This window comes from Salmo trutta, chromosome 40 (assembly GCF_901001165.1).
Source record: "Salmo trutta chromosome 40, fSalTru1.1, whole genome shotgun sequence".
Lineage (NCBI taxonomy): Eukaryota > Metazoa > Chordata > Actinopteri > Salmoniformes > Salmonidae > Salmo > Salmo trutta.
Window position 1 is genome coordinate 18,530,130 of NC_042996.1, and position 23,995 is coordinate 18,554,124.

Sequence of the window (23,995 nt, forward strand, 5' to 3'; positions counted from 1 at the left end):
TAAATCTTAAAAGAGGTGTGCATTACTGACATTCCTACAGAAAGCTGCACGTCATGGCAACAATCTACCATATCTGACGGAACGAAAGGGAGAGTAGCGAGGAGATAGATACTAGGAGAATAAGAGAGAAAGGCAAAGTTGAGAGATCTACCGAGAGAGAGAAAGAGAGATAAAGAGAGACAGAGATAATGTAGTGAAACAGAGAAGTATACTCCTTTCTCTATCTGCTCAGGCAGCTGGTCTCTCTAGCCTCCAGGATACGCACTGCTGCCTTCTCTCTTTCATTATGCACACTAACAATAGTGCTCTAGGAAACCTCTCTCTCTCTCTCTCTCTCTCTCTCTCGCTCTCTCTCGCTCTCTCTCGCTATATATATATTCCAGTGGTAATGAATGAGAAGATTTCCAGAGGACTCTGGGTAAAACACTATCTTTAACCTGCCTCCACACAGCCCCGCCCGCCACAACTCCAAGACGCTAGACGCCGGTGCTCGCCGCTTGCTCCTGTCTGTTTGTCTGTCTCCTCCTGTCTTACATCATTAGAACTGAGAGAGAAGCGTCCAGACTGGTTGTTACAATACTGCCACCCAGGCTACAAATTGTTAAGGCTAGATGTGCAACACAGGGCGTCATTGGACTTTGGTCCAAAGTAGTGCACTACATAGGGAATAGGGTGCTATGTGAGATGCTGCCCCGACCCACACACACACACACGTGATGCGGGTAGAGAAGCAGAACACTAATACTATCATACTATCAGTGAGTGGGAACAACTTCTTCTCTTCCTCTTTTCCCATCTTCTCCGTTCATCCCTCGCTTTGCACAACAGCGGGGGAACATGCATCGCAAATGGGAGAGGACTCCATCTCATCAGTGTGCAAATGAATCATGGCACATCCTCAGGAAAGGATTTCTGCCTGTCAAATTGGTGTCAATATACGGCCCAATATTGCTCACTGTTCCCTGCCCAACAAACGAGGCCGATTATGCAGACACGACTGATGCAAGTGACACACTCACACATACACAAACGTACGCGCACACACATGCACAGACACGCAATGACACACACTTAAACGTCATCTCCGGAAACAGCCTGTCCCAAACCATATTAGCTACTCTGATGACGATTACTGGATACAAGCAAGCTGACTAATATAATTGTTCAGTATGTCCCTTATAAGGGCAATTCGAGCACAGCAGTACAAGTCAGTGAAGCATGGTCCCTCAGCCATTTCTGAAAGTAGTAACATGGAGATATCGACATTTAAATTTCACACGATTCTGCATCGTTAACCATGACCTTCACTGTGTTAGTATAAGCAACAACCTTTACCCTTCTTTACCACAACACACACACGCACACGACAAACCTCAAACTCACCCTTCAGTGGGTAGCCGCAACAACCATTGAACTGGACGAGCCAAACTACACACCAAAGTCCTTTCATCGGCCTCGCACTCATTGGTCTTTATAGACCATCTCACATGACCAGACACAACCCCCAAAGGAGAATGGGGTCAGAGGCCCCTTTAACCGACACACAGGTCTTCAACTAGTGTTTGAACCTGATCTCCTCCATTCAGACACTAGGGCTTATGTTTGGTTTGAGGTGAGGTTGTCTTTCTGCTGTTGTGGGTAGAGAGAATGGATTCTAGGTAAGTTGTACTCCTACTAAAAGGCAGGGAGGCAAACCCCTGAAGATACACTTACAAGGCACAGGTCTAGGATCAGCTTACTCTTTCCTAATCCTAACCTAAACCATTAAGGGGAGAAAGACCTAAGATCAGTATCTACAGGCAACATCCTCCTAATCTGAGATAATCACTGCATACCCTGCCAACAGCTCTTCCCTGTGGATCCCCGGAGAGAGAGAGAGAGAGAGAGAGAGAGAGAGAGAGAGAGAGAGAGAGAGAGAGGACGTGTTTTAGGCTGGGTAAAATCTCTGATGGGGAGAACACAGGAAAAGAGAGAGGGACCGGCTGAACGAGGGTTCAAAAGTCTCCCCACTCCCTATCGTGACAGGAACAGAGAGTGTTTTGATAAGCCTGATGCCGAAACCACCCTGCAACCCAGATGAATTAAACATAACATGGAGGAAGGAGCTGAGAGGAGGAGAGGAGAGAGAGTGGCTGAGTGGAGTGGCTGCCAGCACCCAGCAGTGGGGGGCATACATCTGTACTGCTAATGGGGGAGACAACACACACACATGCACGTACGCACAGAAGCATGCACGTATGCACACACACGCAGGGATGCACACACACAAACACACACATGCAGTAATGAGGACACATCTTCTCTCCATTTTCCCTCCATCCCTCTATCCCACACTAACCGGTTACCTCAGGGGAGGCTCTACCTGGCAGATGAGGAAACATCTGTGTGATAATAATAACTCAACTCCCTCCTCCTCCAAAACATGTACTGTTGATCCTCCCTTTTTCTCCTCCCTCATTCTCTCTTGTTCTTTTATCTCTCTTTTTTTTACTCGCAGCTCTCTTCCTCTCTTTCTCTTGTCTTCATGTGGCTCTCCTCTTTATCCCCCCCCCCCCCCACTATAAGACATATGCGTTAGCCTAATAATTAACTTGATTACGATCCATTACTTACATGCTCCTGGCATACAGAAGCTTTTCTTCGCTGTGCCCTAACTCTCCATCCACCCTGCAGGCATCATGTGGGCAGCCGTTTCGTGCAGTTAATATGGTGAGGGATCATATCCACAGGGTTTATAATGAGATGAGTGCTTCTTGGCTCAACACGGCAGCTGATTATAATGATTATCAAACTACCAGAAACCTGTGGCATGTAGTTTATCAGGATGTGAAAGCAGGAGCCAGAGGCAGCCTTTCTGTTGCGTTTCACAGCGGAAGGGAGCACAGAGGCTGTGTAGCCATTGGTCATGTGCCGTTTTAGTTTAGAAGTGGGCGGGTGAGTAATGGTGTTTTTGGTGTTTTTTTCGACTCTAAACTCAACGTCGAGAGTCCTCATGTCAACCGAAGATGTTTTGGCCTCAAGATCTCCGAATGCTTTAGGTACTTTACAGTTGCCAGTTGGACAGAGATTTGATAATTCGCCTATCTTTTTTTTAATTGTTCTAGTTGGTCATTAGCAGTTCTTGCCTGCCTCGGGCAAGTTTCAAAACCATCCAAACCATTCCTCTGCTTCTCCAAGCCCTACTATCATTAGGCCAAGGGAAGATCTTTCATCACAGAGTTACGAAACACCGCAGCTGAAGAAAACACCTTTTTTTGGAGGAGCTCCAAACTAAGTGGCCCTCAGTCTGAAGTTGACAAAAGCCTCCCGTTCCTGTTGACTTCTCCTCTTTCCTCTCAAGAGAAAGTCTTTTGATTAACTTCCCCAGAACAGAGCAGAGCAAGGGAGGGAGGGAGAAAGAGGGGAGGGTGGAAAGGGGGGAAGAGAGAGAGAGAGCGAGCGAGAGAGACAGACAGACAGACAGACAGACAGACAGACAGACAGACAGACAGACAGACAGACAGACAGACAGACAGACAGACAGACAGACAGACAGACAGACAGACAGACAGACAGACAGACAGACAGACAGACAGACAGAGAGAGAGAGAGAGAGAGAGAGAGAGAGAGAGATAGAAGGGTTTCCTAGAGCACTAATGCATAATGAAAGAGAGAAGGCAGCGGTGCGTATCCAGGAGGCTAGAGAGACCAGCTGCCATAGCAGATATACCTCCTCTGTTTACTGACTTTAGCAGACACACACACACACACACGACACAACTCTCATAGGCTGATGAGGTAATGTCGTATTTCTCACAAAGGGCTAATGGGCTTGCTGATTTCATTACGGTGGGACTGTGGCAGAGGAGAGAGAGAGATCTGCAGGCCCATACATCTGGTGATGTCAGTTAGTCTAATGCCAGCATTTTAAAATGCATTAGAGTGAATAAAAGGATGCATGTACAATCACAGCCGACACCGCATGCCTTAACATTCTATTAATCCTCCAAAGGCTATCTGATAGCTTCTGGTCATCTGGGCTGAGGAAGTGTTCAGTGTGTGGTGGCCCGGCAGGCAAGCAGCAGACAGAGAGCGATGTCTTAAGTCTCCCCGAAACAGCTGTCTGAGATTCCCGGCTTACTGAACTTATCTCCAGGTATTGATTGCTCTTTTAACGTTGTGAGTGGGGACGGCGGTAGGCCGCGCACGCACATACACGGACACACACAGGCAGACAGAGGTACGGGGGGGGAGTTCTTTTCTGGGAGCGGCAGCAGCAAATGAAGCGTCCATTCAGTCTGAGTCTCATCAGTCTCCCCTGTCCAGCCATCCGGTGGTTCATCCACAGTTTGAGGTTGTGTAATACTGTTAATATGGGGACAAAGCACAGAGAAGGAATAGCAGGCTGGAGATGAAGGTCAGAACATTGGGAGACTTTAGTTCTCTCTCTCTCTCTCTCTCTCTCTGTCTCTGTCTCTCTCTGTCTCTCTCTGTCTCTCTCTCTCTCTCTCTTTCTCTCTCTCTTTCTTTCAGAAAGGATGTCTTCAAGGCTCTGAACTAAACACACTCTGCTCGCTTTTCCTGCAGACAATAAACATAATAACACTGAGATCAGAGGTGATGTGAAACTCATTCTAGCTCATATATGAATACGATTTAGATTGTATTTTATGTGGCCTACAGGTCATAAAAACCTTACACACAGCGTTGTATATCTCTCTTCTTACTCGCTCCATCCCCCTCTCTCCCTCTTTCTTCTCTCTAACTGGCTGTATAGCTGTCACGCTAGGGTCAAGTTCATCATCTAGCCATTATTCCATGCTAATTAGCCCGGGCTGGTTCCCGTAGAGAAGGCGTCCATCTTCTCCTGAGCAGTCAGAGCTAGAGCAGCTCTGTGAAGATGGGCTGTAATGAGCGAGCTCTTTCCAGCATGGCCGTGTCCTTTCCTCGCGGCTCTACGCACACACACACTGACTCCACGGCTCCACGTCTCAGGGCCTAATTGTTTTGGCTCTTCTGCTCTCTCCATAGAAGGGTAATGGAGAGCCTCGTGTAGGGTGGCCCCCGACCAAGACCACAATATGGTCGAAATATAAGGAGCTGGCATTACTGTACTGTAGCTCAATAAAGAACTTTTTGTTAGGGTAGGAAAAAGTGAGTGGATATCGTTCTCTTTCTCTGGCCGAGTTCTTTGTCCAGCGTCCTGTGCTTTTGTGGATGAGGATAAAATACTGTTATACAGGACGCTAAGACTGAGACACGCTACACTGTACATGTTCATGTTCCAATGAGCGTAGCACTACCACGAGGGTTAGTAGTGGGATCAATACAGTCAATATCCTCACCAGTGTTCTAAAGTAGAAGTGTTGCATTCCTTTGTGTACGTTTTCTTTCCTTGCTAAAGCGGGGGATTCTCATTCCACACTGTCAGGGGACAGGGTAGTTAATGAAGGATCATAAGAACACATCAATGCCATTCAACCACGCTCTACAGACAGACATACCGGAGTTGGGAACAATAGAGATGATTTTGGCTTGATGTTCAACACTGAACACGGATGAAAGCTCTCTGCTTGTATCACTATGACTCATTTGACAGACAACAATGAAGTGCAGAGAAGAAAAGAGGAGACAAAAAAAACAACACTTCTATCTCTTTTGAGGTTTTTGGGAGATTTTCTGAAAAGTTCCATTATCTAAAAAAAAAAAAAAAACGTATATTTTCTAAAAGGTTTTGCAGTTTTAGTTGAATGTATTCTGTCAAGGTTTTACCCCAGTGTGAAAGTGAAAGTACAGGCTGTAAGGCGTTTTTATTCCTTCCTTCCCACGCACGGAACTACAATTAAGGTTTCTCATAGACTGAAAAGGAGTGGGACCTTGGTAATATTTTCAGGAATAAAAGGGAAGAGATGAACAGTGACGGTGAAGACCTTATCAAGCTTTTCATTAGACCGCCCGAGGATTCATGGAGGACAATGGAGGTGACCTGCGTAGTGGGAGGCACTATTTGTCATGTCACACCACTCTGGGCTCTGTTCTAACAAACCTAACAGAATGGTAGAATCTCAGCGCAGTTGGTAACGCTGTAGGTTCAGGGCTGTGTCAGAAATATTTTTGCTTTTTTCACTATCACAATTATCGGAATACTTGCTGGCGTTGGCGCGAAAGGGATGTGTTTTGATGAATAAACAAGCGGGTGGGTGTGTCGTGGCTTGGCCTCTCACTGGCCAATCAGAACGTGCTCCATGGCAAAATATGTGGTTGATTCAAGCTGTCTATTTACGGTCTTTTATGGATAGCCTTGGAATCAACTCCAATTCCAATGTTAGTCCGTTATAGTTTATTAAATGGCTTACAGAAACGAAATAACAAAATGTAGACCTGTCTTTGTTAAATACATTCATTTGAAACCATTTGCAGTCCACATTGTTTTTATTTCATGGCTTCAATAGCATTTACAGTGATATAGGGGCTAGGCCTACTGTAAACTGCATTATGACTGAGCACGGACATGCCAAACATTGTCAATAAGCAAGATTAAATTCATTATTGATAAGGCCTAAAAAGAGAACAAATAATTTGAATCAAATTTGAAATAAAACAGGCTGTTTTAAATAGGCTATGTCACACTTACAGGCACCATAATTTCAACAATAAATGTAAATGTCTGGATATGCTACGTTTCCGCTGTCAAACTTTGTGCTGGAACCAACTGCATTACCGCTAAAACCAGCTTTTGGTTGGTCTTAAATATCCCCATCAGCGCTACCTGAAATTAGCACATTGGATCATGTATTTAAGGATACCTCAAATATTTCCACCCCGCTCATCTGAGCGCAAGTGAACTGATATAAGACAGGTAAATTGCTGGACCTGGCGTTAGGGCTGGAAAACGCCAGTGCGGCAGTTTTTACATGACAAAATTGCAAACTAACGTGCGTTTGACACTTTAACGGCGCCTTAACACCAGACGAAAAGAGAGCCCTGTGCGTCACTCTGTGTGGGGGCACGTTGGTTGCATTGAACACGTGTAATGTCCCTGTCCAGGAGCAGAACCAGGACATGTGTGGCTTCCTGTAACACACTCTGGAGATAGCGTATAAACTCGACTACTAGGATGCGTCCCAAATTGAACCCTATTCCCTATATAGTGCACTACTTTTGACCAGGGCCTGTAGGTGCACTATATTGTGCCATTTGGGGCATTGGCCTAGACTATCATATTCATCAGAGCAGAAGTGGTGGGGCACACATGGCCTCGGATGCTGCAGGGTTGCCAATGTACCTTATTTCCTTCATATGAGAGACTGATTTAAGACATAAAGATGTCTTTTGATGTCTGTCCTACAAAGTGTACAAAGACTTGTTGTGGCTATTTTTCTACATTCACTTCAGCTGCTCATTGAAAACTGAATCACAATAGCCCGACAGCAAACTGAAATGAGATTTTCTCGGCCAATAACAGTCCCTAAATGTGTTACTTTACAGAGCGTTGTCACAATGACTTACAGTACTAGAGGGGATGTTGTTGGTAGGCAACAACAGAACAGGACGTTTCTAGATAAGAGAGGCACTCCGTCTGAGTTGAGATGATGAAAGAGACACTAGTCTGTTTGATATCTTGCTTGCATTCTGAGTTAATCCCTCCATGGTGATGACTGATGACGGACCAGGGCGAAAAGGAGAGAGAAACAGAAATGAGCAACACAACAGGAAAAACATCATCGACATTGAGCCAAATCTGAAGCATCGTGTTTTTGGTCTAAGAAAATAGGAAATATCCGCAGCATACTTACACATTTGAATCAATCTATGCAAACTCATCTAATGGCCTCCAGATAGAATCAAGTGATAACACAACGTCTGAAGTGGGCTGCATAATAAGTAAGTGCTCGACATGAGACAAACCATGCGTCAACCATGCGTCAAACCACTACTCTGTAGGGAATGCACTATATAGAGAACAGGGTACCATTTGGGACAGAACCAGACTGTCCTTTAGATGACTGTGGGGTGTAGGGGTGTAGGGACTCGAGCTGAACAGAACAGAACAGAACAGGAGAACCGGTATCAGATGCAGTCGGCACGGTGTAGCGTGTGATTGCTGCTACAGGCACTTTTCCTTATTGTCTTCCTTGCCCTGGATCTGCAATGCACCACCATCTGGGTGTGCATGTGTGTCCGGGTGTGTGTATGAGAGTGAAAACAAGAGAGATAGGTAAGGAGACGGGAGAAAAGGAGAGAAAAAAGAGAGGGAGAATGAGAGATAATGAGAAGATAAAGGAGAGCGGGAGAGGGGCAGAGAACGGGAATTGAAGGAGAAAGAGGGATCGAGCTAGGAAATGTGCGAGCGGGAAGGTGCTCTCTCCATCAGCATGAGTTTCTGTCAGAGTCAGAGAGCACAGCGATAACACCTGAACACTGGAGGGAAGGAGGGATACACACACACACACACACACACACACTGGGGGTCAGTGGAGGGGTCATCCAAGTGTCCAATCTCATGCTGCTGAGAAAGGTTAGATCCTCTGCAGGGTTCGGTGAGGAAGGATCATTAATAAGTGCACCGGCCAGTGTGTGTGTGTGTGTGTCTGCATGAGATATCTCCACGCCTGGTGTGTGTTTTCCCTAGATCGTTCTGAAACCTCACTGCTGAATTAGGCTCTTCCTCTTGCTGGATTGATTTTCCGCCTGTGACGGTAAGCAGGGGGATCAGGCCTATCGGATCAGCACAGCTCCTCTAAGTTGCATTTGATTGGTATGGATCCCTGGCCCCTGCTGCGGCCATGTCAAGGGCACTGTGGATGGTCCGACTCAATGCCCTCCTAACGGGTGCAGATGAGCTGCATACTAAACTACAACAAGGAACAGAAGTGTGCTCTACTGACACACACCGACTTAACCTCTCTCGTCTTCCCGTCTCTCGCTCACACACACACACACACACACACACGTAACTTTATCCAATAACACCCGTAACCTTGCAATGCCAGACATGATGTAGTATTAGAGGCTGTAGCTGAACAACACAAAACAACTTACGTCTACAACATTATCTACATCAGTCCCCAGCAGAAAACACATTCACTCCTCTGGTATCATTACTATTAACCTCCTGTTCAACTTCAGAGGGGCAGAAATCGATGCCAACACAACATGCTGCTTCTCTGTGTAGTTAGCTTGAAAGCATCACGTCGAGCATCCCCGGGCCTGTTGAAGACGAGATTACTAGATGTAAACAACATCAACAGCCCTACAGCAATTCATCGTGTGCCTCTCTGCATTGAAAAACCAGCAGCAGTCAATAGGAAGAAGATTTACTGATCTCTAGTAAGTAGTCTGGTAAAGTGCAGTTTGTCAGGCCTGCTCTCTGCTCCGTGGCCTTCGACATTCATCTCAGTCAAGTGGGCAGTGACATTTAGCTCTATTAAGGGAGATTACTGTCTAAAATGGTGGTGAAGTACTATGTTACCAGTGTTTTTAGTATTCATCAGTGCTAGAATGGCCATAGTAGAACTTGAACCTGAAACCTTGTGTTTATCATCCCAATAGCTTATGGATTTCTAGTTCTATGATTGCCCAATTTATATGACTGGGCATGGGCACAGCCATGGGTAGGCTTGGGAGGGCATAGGCCCAACCACTTGGGAGCCAGGGCCACCCGCTGGGGAGCTGGCCCAGCCAATCAGAATTCGTTTTTCCCCACAAAAGGGCTTTATTAAAGACAGAAATAGTCCTCAGTTTCATCAGCTATCTGGGTAGCTGGCCTCAGATGATACCGCAGGTGAAGAAGCCGGATGAAGCTTGGTTACACGTTGTCTGAGGTTGTGAGTCCGGTTGGACGTACTGCCAAATTCTCTAAAACAACGTTGGAGGCGGCTTATGGTAGAGAAATTAACTTTCAGTTCTCTGGCAACAGCTCTGCTGGACATTCCTACAGTCAGCATGCCAATTGCATGCTCCCTCAAAACTTGAGACATCTGTGGCATTGTGTTGTGTAACAGAACTGCACATTTTAGAGTGGCCTTTTATTGTCCCCTGTACAAGGTGCACCTGTGTAATGATCATGCTGTTTAATCAGCTTCTTGACATGCCACACCTGTCAGGTGGATTGATTACCTTGGCAAAGGAGAAATGCTTACTAACATTTGAGAGAAATAAGCTTTTTGTGCATATGGAACATTTCTGGGATGTTTTATTTCAGCTCATGAAACATGGGACCAACACTTTACATGTTGCGTTAATATTTTTGTTCAGTATAGCTATGGATGCTACAGTATTTACAATATTCCATTTGTTTTCAATCTTCACCATGTGGATTTTGCTTAAGCCACGAGTGTAAAGTTTTGCTCAGTGTTTGTGAGTGGACGACACTGCCACTGTACAAATACAATTTTGACCTGATGCGCTTACAGTCTTGAAACTGCCTGGTGGACTGTATTCATTTTGGATCGATCAACACAAATTATGCAAATCACCGGAGTTGAATGGAAACATAACAAATGAGCAGGCGGCAAGATAAATAAATAATGCCATAACCAAAAGAAGTAGACAATACATATTCAAATGAACTGTCTAATGTTATTTAGTGGGAGATGTATCGCCTACTTACAGTATGCTCTTCGAGGGCCGAGAGGAACAAAACAGTCAAATAAGCACACTGCTCATAAAGACAAGGTTAAAGCATTACTGGAGTCTCAAGTCAATCTCCAAGTTGTTTGCCATCTGCAGCAAGCACAAAGTGTTGTAACGATGTTAGGAGAAGTGGATGGATACCCAATGTCACCTCTGGTTAAAAAGCTCAACTACATAACATTCGGAAAGTATTCAGACCCCTTAACCTTTTTCCATATTTTGTTACATTACAGCCTTATTGTAAAATGTGTCACAGCTGTCTGAAGGATCAGACCAAAATGCAGCATGGTTGTAGTTCCACATATTTATTTATTCCGTGTAACGTAATGCAAGACATTAAATACTTGAACTAACAAAAAACAACAAACTGTGACGCAGAGAGAAAACACACTACTCAAAATATAGTCACCCACAAACACAGGTGGGCCAAGCATCAACATAAATATGACCTCCAATTAGAGGTAACGAGGATCAGCTGCCTCCAATTGGAGATCAACCCAAACAACACCAACATAGAAATACTAAACTAGAAACTGAACATAGAAATACAAAAACAGACAAACACCCCCTGTCACGCCCTGGCCTACTCTACCATAGAAAATATCCACTTACTATGGTCAGGACGTGACAAAAATTGCTTAAATTAAATATTTTGCTCATCAATTTACACACAACACCCCATAATGACAAAGCAAAAAAAATATATATTTTTTTTCTACCTTATTTACATAAGTATTCAGACCCTTTGCTATGAGACTTGAAATTGAGCTCAGATGCATCCTGTTTCCATTGATCATCCTTAAGATGCTTCTACAACATGATTGGAGTCCACCTGTGGTAAATGCAATTGATTTCTCATGATTTGGAAAGGCACACACCTGTCTATATAAGGTCCCACAGTTGACAGTGCATGTCAGAGCAAAAACCAAGCCATGAGGTCGAAGGAATTGTCCGTAAAGCTCAGAGACAGGATTGTGTCGAGGCACAGATCTGGGGAAGGGTACCAAAAACTTTGTGCAGCATTGAAGGTCCCCAAGAACACAGTGGCCTCAATCATTCTTAAGTGGAAGAAGTTTGGAACCACCAAGACTCTTCCTAGAGCTGGTCGCCTGGCCAAACTGAGCAACCGGGGGAGAAAGGCCTTGGGCAGGGAGGTGACAAAGAACCCGATGGTCACTCTGACAGAGCTGCAGAGTTCCTCTGTGGAGATGGGAGAACCTTTCAGAAGGACAACCATCTCTGCAGCACTCCACCTATCAGGCCTTTATGATAGAGTGGCCAGACAGAAACCAATCCTCAGTAAAAAGCACATGACAGCCCACTTGGAGTTTGCCAAAAGGCACCTAAAGGACTCTCAGACCATGATAAACAAGATTCTCTGGTCTGATGAAAACAAGACTGAACACTTTTGCCTGAATGCCAAGCGTTACGTCTGGAGGAAACCTGGCACCATCCCTACAGTGAAGTATGGTGGTGGCAGCATCATGCTGTGGGGATGTTTTTCAGCGGCAGGGATTGAGAGATTAACAACAAAGTACAGAGAGATCCTTGATGAAAACCTGCTCCAGAGCACTCAGGATCTCAGACTGAGGCGAAGGTTCACCTTTCAACAGGACAATGACCCTAAGCACACAGCCAAGACAATGGAGGAGTGGCTTCCTTGAGTGGCCCAGCCAGAGCCCGGACTTAAATCTTATCTAACATCTCTGGAGAGACCTGAAAATAGCTGTGCAGCGACGCTCCCCATCCAACCTGACAGAGCTTGAGAGGATCTGCAGAGAAGAATGGGAGAAACTCCCCAAATACAGGTGTGCCAAGCTTGTAGCATCATACCCAAGAAGACTTGAGGCTGTAATCGCTGCCAAAGGTGCTTCAACAAAAATGTCTAAACCATTTTTTTCTTTGTCATTATTGGGTATTGTGTGTAGATTGATGCGGGAAAAAAGCAAATTAATCCATTTCAGAATAAGGCTGTAACGTAACAAATTGTGGAAAAAGTCAAGCGGCCTGAATACTTTCCGAATGCCCTGTATAGAATACTATGTACACATAATAAGGCACAAAATAGATTAATGGAGCATGGCCATTAGCAGGTAAAGGAAGCAGGATAAGTTAAGATAATTAGTAGAGAAATATGAAGAGAGCAGTAGTATTAGTATTAGTAGTATTAACTATTTCAGTGAGAGCCAGTAAAGGGAAGTATCATTGAGAAGGTATAGCATGGGTAACCCTACGCACTCTGCGGGAGGACTGCTCTCAGAGAGGATGGATCATGGCTCATGGAGGACACTAGGGGGAAACAAAATGTGGCAAAACGTAAATCATTTCACTAACTACTTCATGAACTACCCTGTAGTCCAAGCTTAATGAATGTTCAAGATGTCCTCTGATAAGGAGTGGGGAGAAAGCAAAAGGAGGCATGTATACGGTGGCTTTTGATGAGGGAGTGGTGTGTGTGACTCGAAGTTGATGTTGATGTTGTGGATATGGCTGAGAAGTGTGTGTGTGTTTGTGTGTGTGCGCGGACGACCGTGCTCTCCTCACCATTAAAGTTGACAGCTCTGATATGGCTGAGTAGTTCCTTGCCGTCGATGTTGGCCATCTTCGGGCACAGGCCTGGGTATCCATAGCAGAGTTCCCGGTGCATCCGGTGCAGGGCGTGGGCCATAGCATACACAGCATCCATCACAAACTGCACCTTCCCCTCCTGCTCGTAGCTGGAGTCCCGACCAACCTTCTCCAGACCTGGGAGAGAGGAGAGAGACAGATGGGCAGTCAGCTACACTGTGGGTGGAAACATCCAAGTGTCTATTTGGCAAAGATGCTAAATGTATAACATTGCATTATAATAGCATTTCCGTGAGAAAAAAAAAACAGTGACCTTGGTCCCACTGCTTTCACACAAACACAAACATCTGTCGATACTGGGCAGGTTGTTTCATTCAGCTGAGCACACGCAGTGACACACACACATACTGACGCACGCGAGCACACACGTGCACACACACACACACGCGCAAACTCACTTTCTTTCTAATGCAGTTGAATATGTGCTTATGTAACTGATAGCATCATTAGCATAATTAACTAATAAAGAGGCGAAAGCACAAACTCCTTGATGCATAAACATGAACATCTCTAATTTATTAGGATGACTTTCCACCATTTTCATCAAAGTTATTAAAGTGGAACTGCAAAAGAAAATGGAGAAAGGGTGGATTTTCAGAAGCAATTTTTATTGAATTCTTTCAGCTTTTAACTCAGCGTTTTACTCAGTACAAGCCCTTGGGCAAAAAAAGCAAAACATTTGTAAATAAAAAATTTGCCCGGGCTAGGTGAATTAACAAGAGTCTTCAATCAATAAGCATGTCTGTGTGGAATTAATAGGTTCAGGAGAAGGAAATCCAATTCAGTTTTATAGCGGCTTCCACACAGCAGGCAAGTCTCACGTGAAGGTGATGCATTAGTAGGAGCAGGACGGACACACACACACACACACACACACACACACACACACACACACACACACCTGGTTATTCCCTATGAAGGATACGGTCCGAACTACAGTAACAGAGGATGGAAGCTGACTTCACAAGAGACCCAACAACTAAGAAGGACTTTGTGGGCCCACTGGAGCCATCATAGAAATCAGTCCCAATAGTTAAAAGCCACTCAAATCGAGAGGACTCAAATCAGAAGTACTGCTTCCCCCAAGGTCCAGAGTCCACTCCACTCCTAGGTAATCCCACCAGGTATAGGCACTGAATACAGAGGAACTGACTCAGTTTATCCCAAATAGGATCTGTGAGCTTATCCTATCGGAAAGAGCTACCACTGCCTTAGAGCTTATAACATGGATAAAGAACCAGTCCTCTGACATAACCCAAGCCAGTAAAGAAACACTGGGGATAGGCGCTGAGCCATCAGACTCAATCTGAATTCCATCCTGGCTTTGGCTTGACACGCTGGAGCGATGGCTACTGTATCACTACTAAGCGCCAGACACACTGTCACGCTGGTATAAAGGATTTTGGAGACAGGCGCAGGAATACACAATAGGGTTCTTTAATACACACAAAACAAACATGTATACAAAAACACTGGGCTGCACCCAAACAAAAAAGCGAGGGTAAACCTCGCTGAACGACATGGGCCAATACGCAGCATAACAGCTGCACCAACGCATAGGTGCTCACACCACCAACGGACATGGGAACAATAACCGACAAAGACAGAGGGAACAGAGGGCACATACAGTTGGAGTCGGACGTTTACATACACCTTAGCCAACTACATTTAAACTCTGTTTTTTTTCACAATTCCTGACATTTAATCCTACTAAAAAGTCCCTGTCTTAGGTCAGTTAGGATCACCACTTTATTTTAAGAATGTGAAACGTCAGAATAATAGTAGAGAGAATGATTTATTTCAGCTTTTATTTCTTTCATCACGTTCCCAGTGGGTCACAAGTTAACATAGACTAAATTAGTATTTGGTAGTATTGCCTTTGAATTATTTAACTAGGGTCAAACGTTTCAGGTAGCCTCCCACAAGCTTCCCACAATAAGTTGGGTGAATGTTGACCCATTCCTCCTGACAGAGCTGGTGTAACTGTAGGCCTCCTTGCTCGCACACACTTTTTCAGTTCTGCCCACAAATTTTCTATGGGATTGAGGTCAGAGCTTTGTGATGGCCACCCAAATACCTTGACTTTGTTGTCCTTAAGCCATTTTGCCACAACTTTTGGAAGTATTCTTGGGGTCAATGTCCATTTGGAAGATCAATTTGCCACCAAGCTTTAACTTCCTGACTGATGTCTTGAGATGTTGCTTCAATATAGCCACATCATTTTCTATCCTCATGATGCCATCGATTTTGTGAAGTGCACCAGTCCCTCCTGCAGCAAAGCACCCCCACAACATGATGCTGCCACCCCCGTGCTTCATGGTTGGGATTGTGTTCTTCGGCTTGCAAGCCTCCCCTTTTTCCTCCAAACATAACGATGGTCATTATGGCCAAACAGTTCTATTTTTGTTTCATCAGACCATTTCTTCAAAAAGTACGATCTTTGTCCCCACAGTTGCAAACCGTAGTCTGGCTTTTTTATGGCGGTTTTGTAGCAGTGGCTTCTTCCTTGCTTAGCGGCCTTTCAGGTTATGTCGATATAGGACTCGTTTTACTGTGGATATAGATACTTTTGTACCTGTTTCCTCCAGCATCTTCACAGGGTCCTTTGCTGTTGTTCTGGGATTGATTTGCACTTTTCGCACCAAAGTACGTTCCTCTCTAGGAGACAGAACGCGTCTCCTTCCTGAGCGGTATGACGGCTGCGTGGTCCCATGGTGTTTATACTTACATACTATTGTTTGTACAGATGAACGTGGTACCTTCAGGCGTTTGGAAATTGCTCCCAAGGATGAACCAGACTTGTGGAGGTCTACAATTTTTTCTGAGGTCTTGGCTGATTTCTTTTGATTTTCCCATGATGTCAAGCAAAGGGGCACTGAGTTTGAAGGTAGGCCTTGAAATACATCCACAGGTACACCTCCAATTGACTCAAATGATGTCAATTTGCCTATCAGAAGCTTATAAAGCCATGACATCCTTTTCTGGAATTTTCAAAGCTGTTTAAAGGCACAGTCAACTTTGTGTATGTAAACTTTTGACCCACTGGAATTGTGAAATAAGTGAAATAAGCTGTCTGTAAACAATTGTTGGAAAAATGACTTGTGTCATGCACAAAGTAGATGTCCTAACCGACTTGCCAAAACTATAGTTTGTTAACAAGAAATTTGTGGAGTGGTTGAAAAACGAGTTTTAATGACTCCAACCTAAGTGTATGTAAACTTCTGACATCAGCTGTATAATATACTAATCAGGGGAAATGGGAACCAGGTGTGTGTAATCAGACAAGGCAGTCCTGGGATTGATGATAATGAATCCCATTCAGTGAAGCCTAGAAAGCCGATGACGTAAACCTCTGGAACTGGTGAACAGAATGAGCATCAGTACCAGGGGGATCCGTGACACACACAACATAAACCCTACAGTCACACACACACACACACACAGCAGGCTTACGATCCAGCCAACCATATAGCCAATCACCTTGTTGAGCTCCTCAAAAAGAAAATGGCATCCATCTCAACTCAGTCCCCAGAGAAGACTAAACAGGGTGCATCCTATTCCCTATACAGTGTACCCATAGGGCTCTGGTCAAAAGTAGTGCACTATATAGGGAATAGAGTGCCATTTCAGGCACAGGCATGGAGGACTAGATACCTTCTGCATTCCCTCTACTGACTTACAGGGGAGGGTTGGTGGAGCTACTGCCGTTACAGAAAACAGTGCTGTTACATTTCCTTCAATTGCATCATTACAGTTTATTCCCCCCCTAGCTGACTGGCTGGCAAGGTGAGGTACAGCAGCTGTCATGTTTACTGTCTGTCTGTCCCTGTCTGTCCCTGTCTGACACACAGGAGATCCAACCCTGGGGTGGCAGGTAGCCTAGTGGTTAAAGTGTTGGGCCAGTAACTGAAAGATTGCTGGATCGAATCCCTGAGCTGACAAAGTAAAAATTTGTCGTTCTGCTCCTGAACAAGGCAGTTAACCCACTGTTCCCCAGCAGGCCGTCATTGTAATAAGAATTTGTTCTTAAAACTGACTTGCCTAGTTAAATAAAGGTTCAATTAAAAAATACACATATACACACTTTCTCTCTTGCACACACTGCAGCCATTCCATCACTGTCAGCTCAGACAATGACAGCCCTGCTAAATTTAATTTGCCCGTTCTGCTATGCTTTAATAATCTGGAAGAACACAGGCGAAGGCAGGGAGAATTTACATAGCTCATTGTGACTGTGTAATAATAAGCCTGGCTGTAGAGGCAGATATTTGTTCTCTTACAAACTAGCACACACACACCAAGAAACGTACACACATAAACAGCATGCTAGCAGTTACCATAGACTTCCAGTCATTGTGCTAACGCTAGTGGGTTGAGTGGGTTGACGTGTCACTTGAGTGGGTCGAGTCACTGACGAGATCTTCCTGTCCGGGTTGGCGCCCCCTCTTGGGTTGTGCCGTGGCGGAGATCTATATTCAAGGCTTTATTCGGCCTTGTCTCAGGATGGTAAGTTGGTGGTTGAAGTTATCCCTCTAGTGGTGTGGGGGCTGTGCTTTGGCAAAGTGGGTGGGGTTATATCCTGCCTGTTTGGCCCTGTCCGTGGGAATCGTCGGACGGGGCCACAGTGTCTCCTGACCCCTCCTGTCTCCAGTATTTATGATGCAGTAGTTTATGTGTCGGGTGGCTAAGTTCAGTCTGTTATATCTGGAGAATTTCTCCTGTCTTATCCGGTGTCCTGCGTAAATTTAAGTATGCTGTCTCGAATTCTCTTTCTCTCTTTTTCTCTTTCTTTCTTTCTTTCTCTCTTTTGGAAGACCTGAGCCCTAGGACCATGCCTCAGGACTACCTGGCCTGATGATTACTTGCTGTCCCCAGTCCACCTGGCCGTACTGCTGCTCCAGTTTCAACTGTTCTGCCTGCGGCTATGGTACCCTGACCTGTTCACCGGACGTGCTACCTGTCCCAGACCTGCTGTTTTCAACTCTCTAGAGACAGCAGGAGCGATAGAGATACTCTGAATGATCGGCTATGAAAAGCCAACTGACAATTACTCCTAAGGTGCTGACCTGTTGCACCCTCGACAACCACTGTGATTATTATTATTTGACCATGCTGGTCATCTATGAACATTTGAACATCTTGGCCATGTTCTATTATAATCTCCACCCGGCGCAGCCAGAAGAGGACTGGCCACCCCTCATAGCCTGGTTCTTCTCTAGGTTTCTTCCTAGGTTCTGAGAGGTTTCTTCCTAGGTTCTGGCTTTTTCTGGGAGTTATTCCTAGCCACCGTGCTTCTGCACCTGCATGGCTTGCTGTTTGATGTTTTAGGCTGGTTTTCTGTACAGCACTTTGTGACATCAGCTGATATAAGAAGGGCTTTATAAATACATTTGATTTATTTAAATAAATTTGATTGAGTTAGCAATTGCGCTAACATTAGTTAGCAATTGTGCTAATACTAGTTATCCACTTCCTTCAAACTACAGGCAGAGACATAAAAATAGTAACCACGAGTTTATCTGACTCTCATTGCCAAAATCAAGTATCCCTTTAACTCTGCAAAGCCACAGCTATCACACCACCCAGCAGGGTCTCATACCTGCAATGTTCTGAGATGAGGGTCCATTTAGAAAAGACACATCCAAACAATCTACCTGGTCTGTCATCAGCAACCAATCAAAGGTGATGTCTTTATAAGTGAAGCAGCTCAACCAATGCAATGCTGTCACCAGCGCTCTTCACTGCCAAAGCAGCCATCAGGACCACAAAGCAAACGATACAGGACAGGATTGACTTACTTCAGGGCCCAAATTCATAAAGTAGACGTCTCAGAGTAGGAGTGCTGACCTAGGATCAGTTCTGCCTTTTAGATTTTATTTTACTAAGCAAGTCAGTTAAGAACAAATTCTTATTTTCAATGACGGCCTAGGAACAGTGAGTTAACTGCCTTGTTCAGGGGCAGAACAACAGATTTGTACCTTGTCAGCTCGGGGATTCGAAACTGCAACCTTTCGATTACTAGTCCATGATTACATGGACAGGGAGGATGCTATCCTAGATCAGCAGGACTCATACTCTGAGACGCTTCCCCTTCCAGGTCTCAGAGAAGGAGATGGCACTTAAGACAAGGTTACCTCACCTTTATTAACATCATGCATTGAAAAACACCAATCCCCCACACACACAAATATCAGGACATAAACAACCCCCACACACACACAGATATCAGGACATAAACAACCCACACACACACAGATATCAGGACATAAACAACCCACACACACACAGATATCAGGACATAAACAACCCACACACACACAGATATCAGGACATAAACAACCCCCACACACACAAATATCAGGACATAAACAACCCACACACACACAGATATCAGGACATAAACAACCCCCACACACACACAGATATCAGGACATAAACAACCCACACACACACAGATATCAGGACATAAACAACCCCCACACACACAAATATCAGGACATAAACAACCCCCCCACACACAAATATCAGGACATAAACAACCCCCCCACACACAAATATCAGGACATAAACAACCCCCACACACACAAATATCAGGACATAAACAACCCCCCCACACACAAATATCAGGACATAAACAACCCCCACACACACAGATATCAGGACATAAACAACCCCCACACACACAGATATCAGGACATAAACAACCCACACACACACAGATATCAGGACATAAACAACCCACACACACATAAATATCAGGACATAAACAACCCCCCCACACACAAATATCAGGACATAAACAACCCCCACACACACAAATATCAGTACATAAACTACCCACACACTCACACAAATATCAGGACACAAATAACCCCCACACACACATCTCAGGACATAAATAACCCCCACACACACATATCAGGACATAAACAACCCACACACACACATATCAGGACATAAATAACCCCCCCACACACATATCAGGACATAAATAACCCCCACACACACATATCAGGACATAAATAACACACACACACACATATCAGGACATAAATAACCCCCACACACACATATCAGGACATAAATAACCCACACACACACACATCAGGACATATATCACCCACACACATATAAAAAACACTGCATGTTTTTTAAAAGAGAGGCAGAGATCTAAAAGTCTGAGTGGTTTGACAGGCTACTGCTAATATGGTAATAGGCTAAGTGCTGTGATTTATCTGTAGGGAACAATATGGCACCTTAAGCAGTGATTGATGGCAACACGGCTGACAGAGGACTTAATGATTCAAACAAGCTTCTCAATTAAACATCAATTAGGATGCAAATTCAATCCCCCCATCTCTCTCTCTGACAACTCTCTCTCTCTCTCTCTCTCTCTCTCTCTGACTCTCTCTCCGTCTCTCTCTCCGTCTCTCTCTCCGTCTCTCTCTGTCTCTCTCTCTCTTCCTCTCTCTCTGTCTCTCTCTCTTTCTTTCTCTGTCTCTCTCTCTCTCTTCACCACACAAAGCCTTTCCATTTGTTCAACACAGGGCACCCCCACTTTATAAAGATGTAAATTCAATTATATTATAATTAAAAAGGGAAAGTATTTCATAATAATTACAAATAAAGCACCACACACATTCAGATGGTGATGAATATACTAGCATAAAGGCATGTGGTTAACACAGCATTCATTAATCACAGACATCCTGACATGGCAGGATCCTGCTGAGAGAACATGCCCAGGGTACTGCTCCCCATTCACACACATACATGCAAACAAACACATGCATACACACACACATAAACGCGCATGCCTTAACAAAAACACACACACACACACACACACACACACACACACACACACACACACACACACACACACACACACACACACACACACACACACACACACACACACACTCCCTCACACATACATTAGGCACACACACACATACACAAATGTATGCACAAATGTAATGCATACTGTACACCCATAAATGCTTACATGTATGCATGGGTGCACTGACTGACACATGATAATACGCTACATCTCCAGCCCTGAACCGTCACCTGCTCATGTCTTGTCTGACACACACATAAAAAACAGGTACACACACATACCTGCGTGCGTTTGCTTTCTCAATTTCACAAAAACTCCACTGCATTAATGACCAAGCTCTAACTTACAGCCACAACTCTTCTCCAACATCTTTTCGCTTTCCCTTAAAAAGTAAAGTGCCAATCCGGCCAAGACAGACATGACTAATCAATAGGCCAAAATATATAGATTCTGACAACAGCGTTACGCCATGGTATGAGTATTCTTCATCACGTTCAACACCAGTAAAGACAACAGAAACACGGCTGTTAAGAACTCATCAGAGGGAGAACATGTCCTTGGGAATGGAGCTAGGGTTTGGTGTAGGGTTGGAAGAGAGAGAAAGAGAAAGATAATTAATGACTCAGACATTACCAGTGACAAAGTCAATTCATCTTTTAAACGCTCAACATACTGATCATTTCCTCTCCTTCCCCTCACTCCCCCTCCTCTCTCCTTTACCTCACGTCCGAACTGAGGCGTTGCAGAAGACAGAAAGAGAGCGAGAGAAAGAAAGAGAGACAGAGAAGCAGGAACGTTAAGGTGAAAAGAGAGAGAAAGTGAGAAAGAGGAAAGAGAGAGGAGAGAGAGGAGGAGGAAGTTACCGTCAGAGAGAAGTGCTATTGTTAAAAGTAAGCTGAACCGTGAAAACCTTTTACTGGAGCAACGGTGGTACTCACTCACTCACTCACTCACGTCACTCACTCACGTCACTCACTCACTCACTCACTCACTCACTCACTCACTCATGTCACAGGCCCTTTGTGTGTGTGGAGCAGCCAGGTGCAGACACACACACACACACACACACACGTGTGCAGCAAAGCCAGGTCCTCTGTGGGCTGCCAGTTGTACCTGTTGTGACTAATGGAGCTGTGTTTAGTTTAATGAAGATCAGACAGGTCACATGGTGCTAACACAGCTGCTCACCTGGAGAGAACCGGCAGAGAGAGAGAGTCTCTGTCATGGACATTCTGTTGTCCTAAAACGCCCTCTTCTATACAGCACAGACAACAACAGGAGTTGTGGATAGGGCTGTCTGAACACTTCCTGTTTCAAGCCACTTTCTCCCAACAGATTTTCAGATCTGTGAATGGTTTGCTTCTCTGACTGTCTGCAAGTGTTTGCTTCCATCCAAAACTTGAGGAGATATGGTTGTAATCTGAGTTTGTTGGAATGTTGTGTTATTAATTCAGGTTAGTCACACACTAGAGCCTCAAGGGAGGTTATTTCTGTGTTTGTATATTTCCTTCCATAATAAGATTTTACCCGGACTGTAAATCAGAATATTTAATTGTTTGTGTATTCCTGCAGCCCAATGTACTATGTGTGTGTGTGTGTGTGTGTGTGTGTGTGTGTGTGTGTGTGTGTGTGTGTGTGTGTGTGTGTGTGTGTGTGTGTGTGTGTGTGTGTGTGTGTGTGTGTGTGAGCAGCACTAGAGCATCCAGGCTGATAGGAGAGTGGTGTTGGTGGCAGCAGTGGTCTCCTAGTATAGAAGGATTATTCAGAGGTAACACTGATGGATGTATGTCCTGCTGAACACACTGTGACGGCCCTGCCTGCTGCAGTCAGCTCTGCTACCCATCTATGACGAGTGTAGTGTACACACACACACACATGCACGTGTACACAGATACACTAAGCCAACACAAGCATAACTATAGTAAGAAGGAGTTTAAACCAGAGGCCCATGTCATCCACTGAGGGCGAGTTGACATTCGGTGTAGGCCGGCAGATGTGATCATTGGACTAAACGAGGAGAAGGAGTAGGCCGAACCGGAGCCTGGGTCTCAATTAGAGCGCCCTAGCTGGAGAACACTGGTGATCCTCTGCTCATAACTTGCTGGTTCAGGGATGCTTTATTATCCTACACAGGGGCTTAATGGAGAACTGTGGCAGCGTTGCAGTCCACATAAACGCCCACTGAGAGGTAAGGGTGCTTTATCCGTCAGCCTCACAGAGGTGAACCAACAAACGTGTTCCCTTTCTATCTGTCTGCCAACCTGTGCTGTCTGTCTGCCTGCCTGTGTTCTCCCTCCCTGCCTGGCTGTCCTGTGCCCTACTTCCAGCGTGTGGTCCCCTGCTTCATTGCCTCTGTCAGAGCCAATCCCGTTTACCGGTGAGCGGATTCGTTTCAGCCCCTGTGAGGAAATCACTCCGCGCAGGAACAACCGGGTGATAAATTGAGGGATCAGGGAGCTTTAGCTCTGGCGGCTGACGGCTCCATCCTTCAGACCATCGCACACACACACACGCACACACACACACACACACACACACACACACACACACACACACACACAGGAGTAAAGAAAATGAGATGTTACTCCCCAGTGTTTCTGTGAGCAGTGTTTTGATATAGAATCGACCACTCTAAAAGAGACTTGTGTTCCCTCTGTTCTCAGCCAAGACTCTGATTAACATCCAGGACATTTCAGGCAGAGATGCTCAATATGGTGTGTGTGTGTGTGCGTGTGCGTATGCGTGTGCGTTTCCACGTGCGTGTGCACGTGCGTGTGTGCGTGTGTGTGTGTGTGTGTGTGTGCGTGTGTGTGTGTTGATTGAGGTCTATAGGGTTGTGTCTGAGGGTGATACTCATTAGCTTACAGTACTCTCAACAGAGAGACAAGAGAGGGGTGGAGAGGGCTCACA

At 45.0% G+C, this 23,995-nt stretch overlaps 1 protein-coding gene across 2 annotated transcripts in view; it reads right to left on the bottom strand.

The window, feature by feature from the left end:
* grm8a (glutamate receptor, metabotropic 8a) overlaps window positions 1–23,995 on the bottom strand; it is a 276,591-nt gene that overhangs the window by 36,410 nt on the left and 216,186 nt on the right. For both annotated transcript variants that reach the window (XM_029742256.1, XM_029742258.1), the window contains exon 7: window positions 13,159–13,359. In XM_029742256.1, coding sequence (XP_029598116.1) covers window positions 13,159–13,359 — 201 coding nt within the window. The remainder of the gene's footprint in view (window positions 1–13,158; window positions 13,360–23,995) is intronic.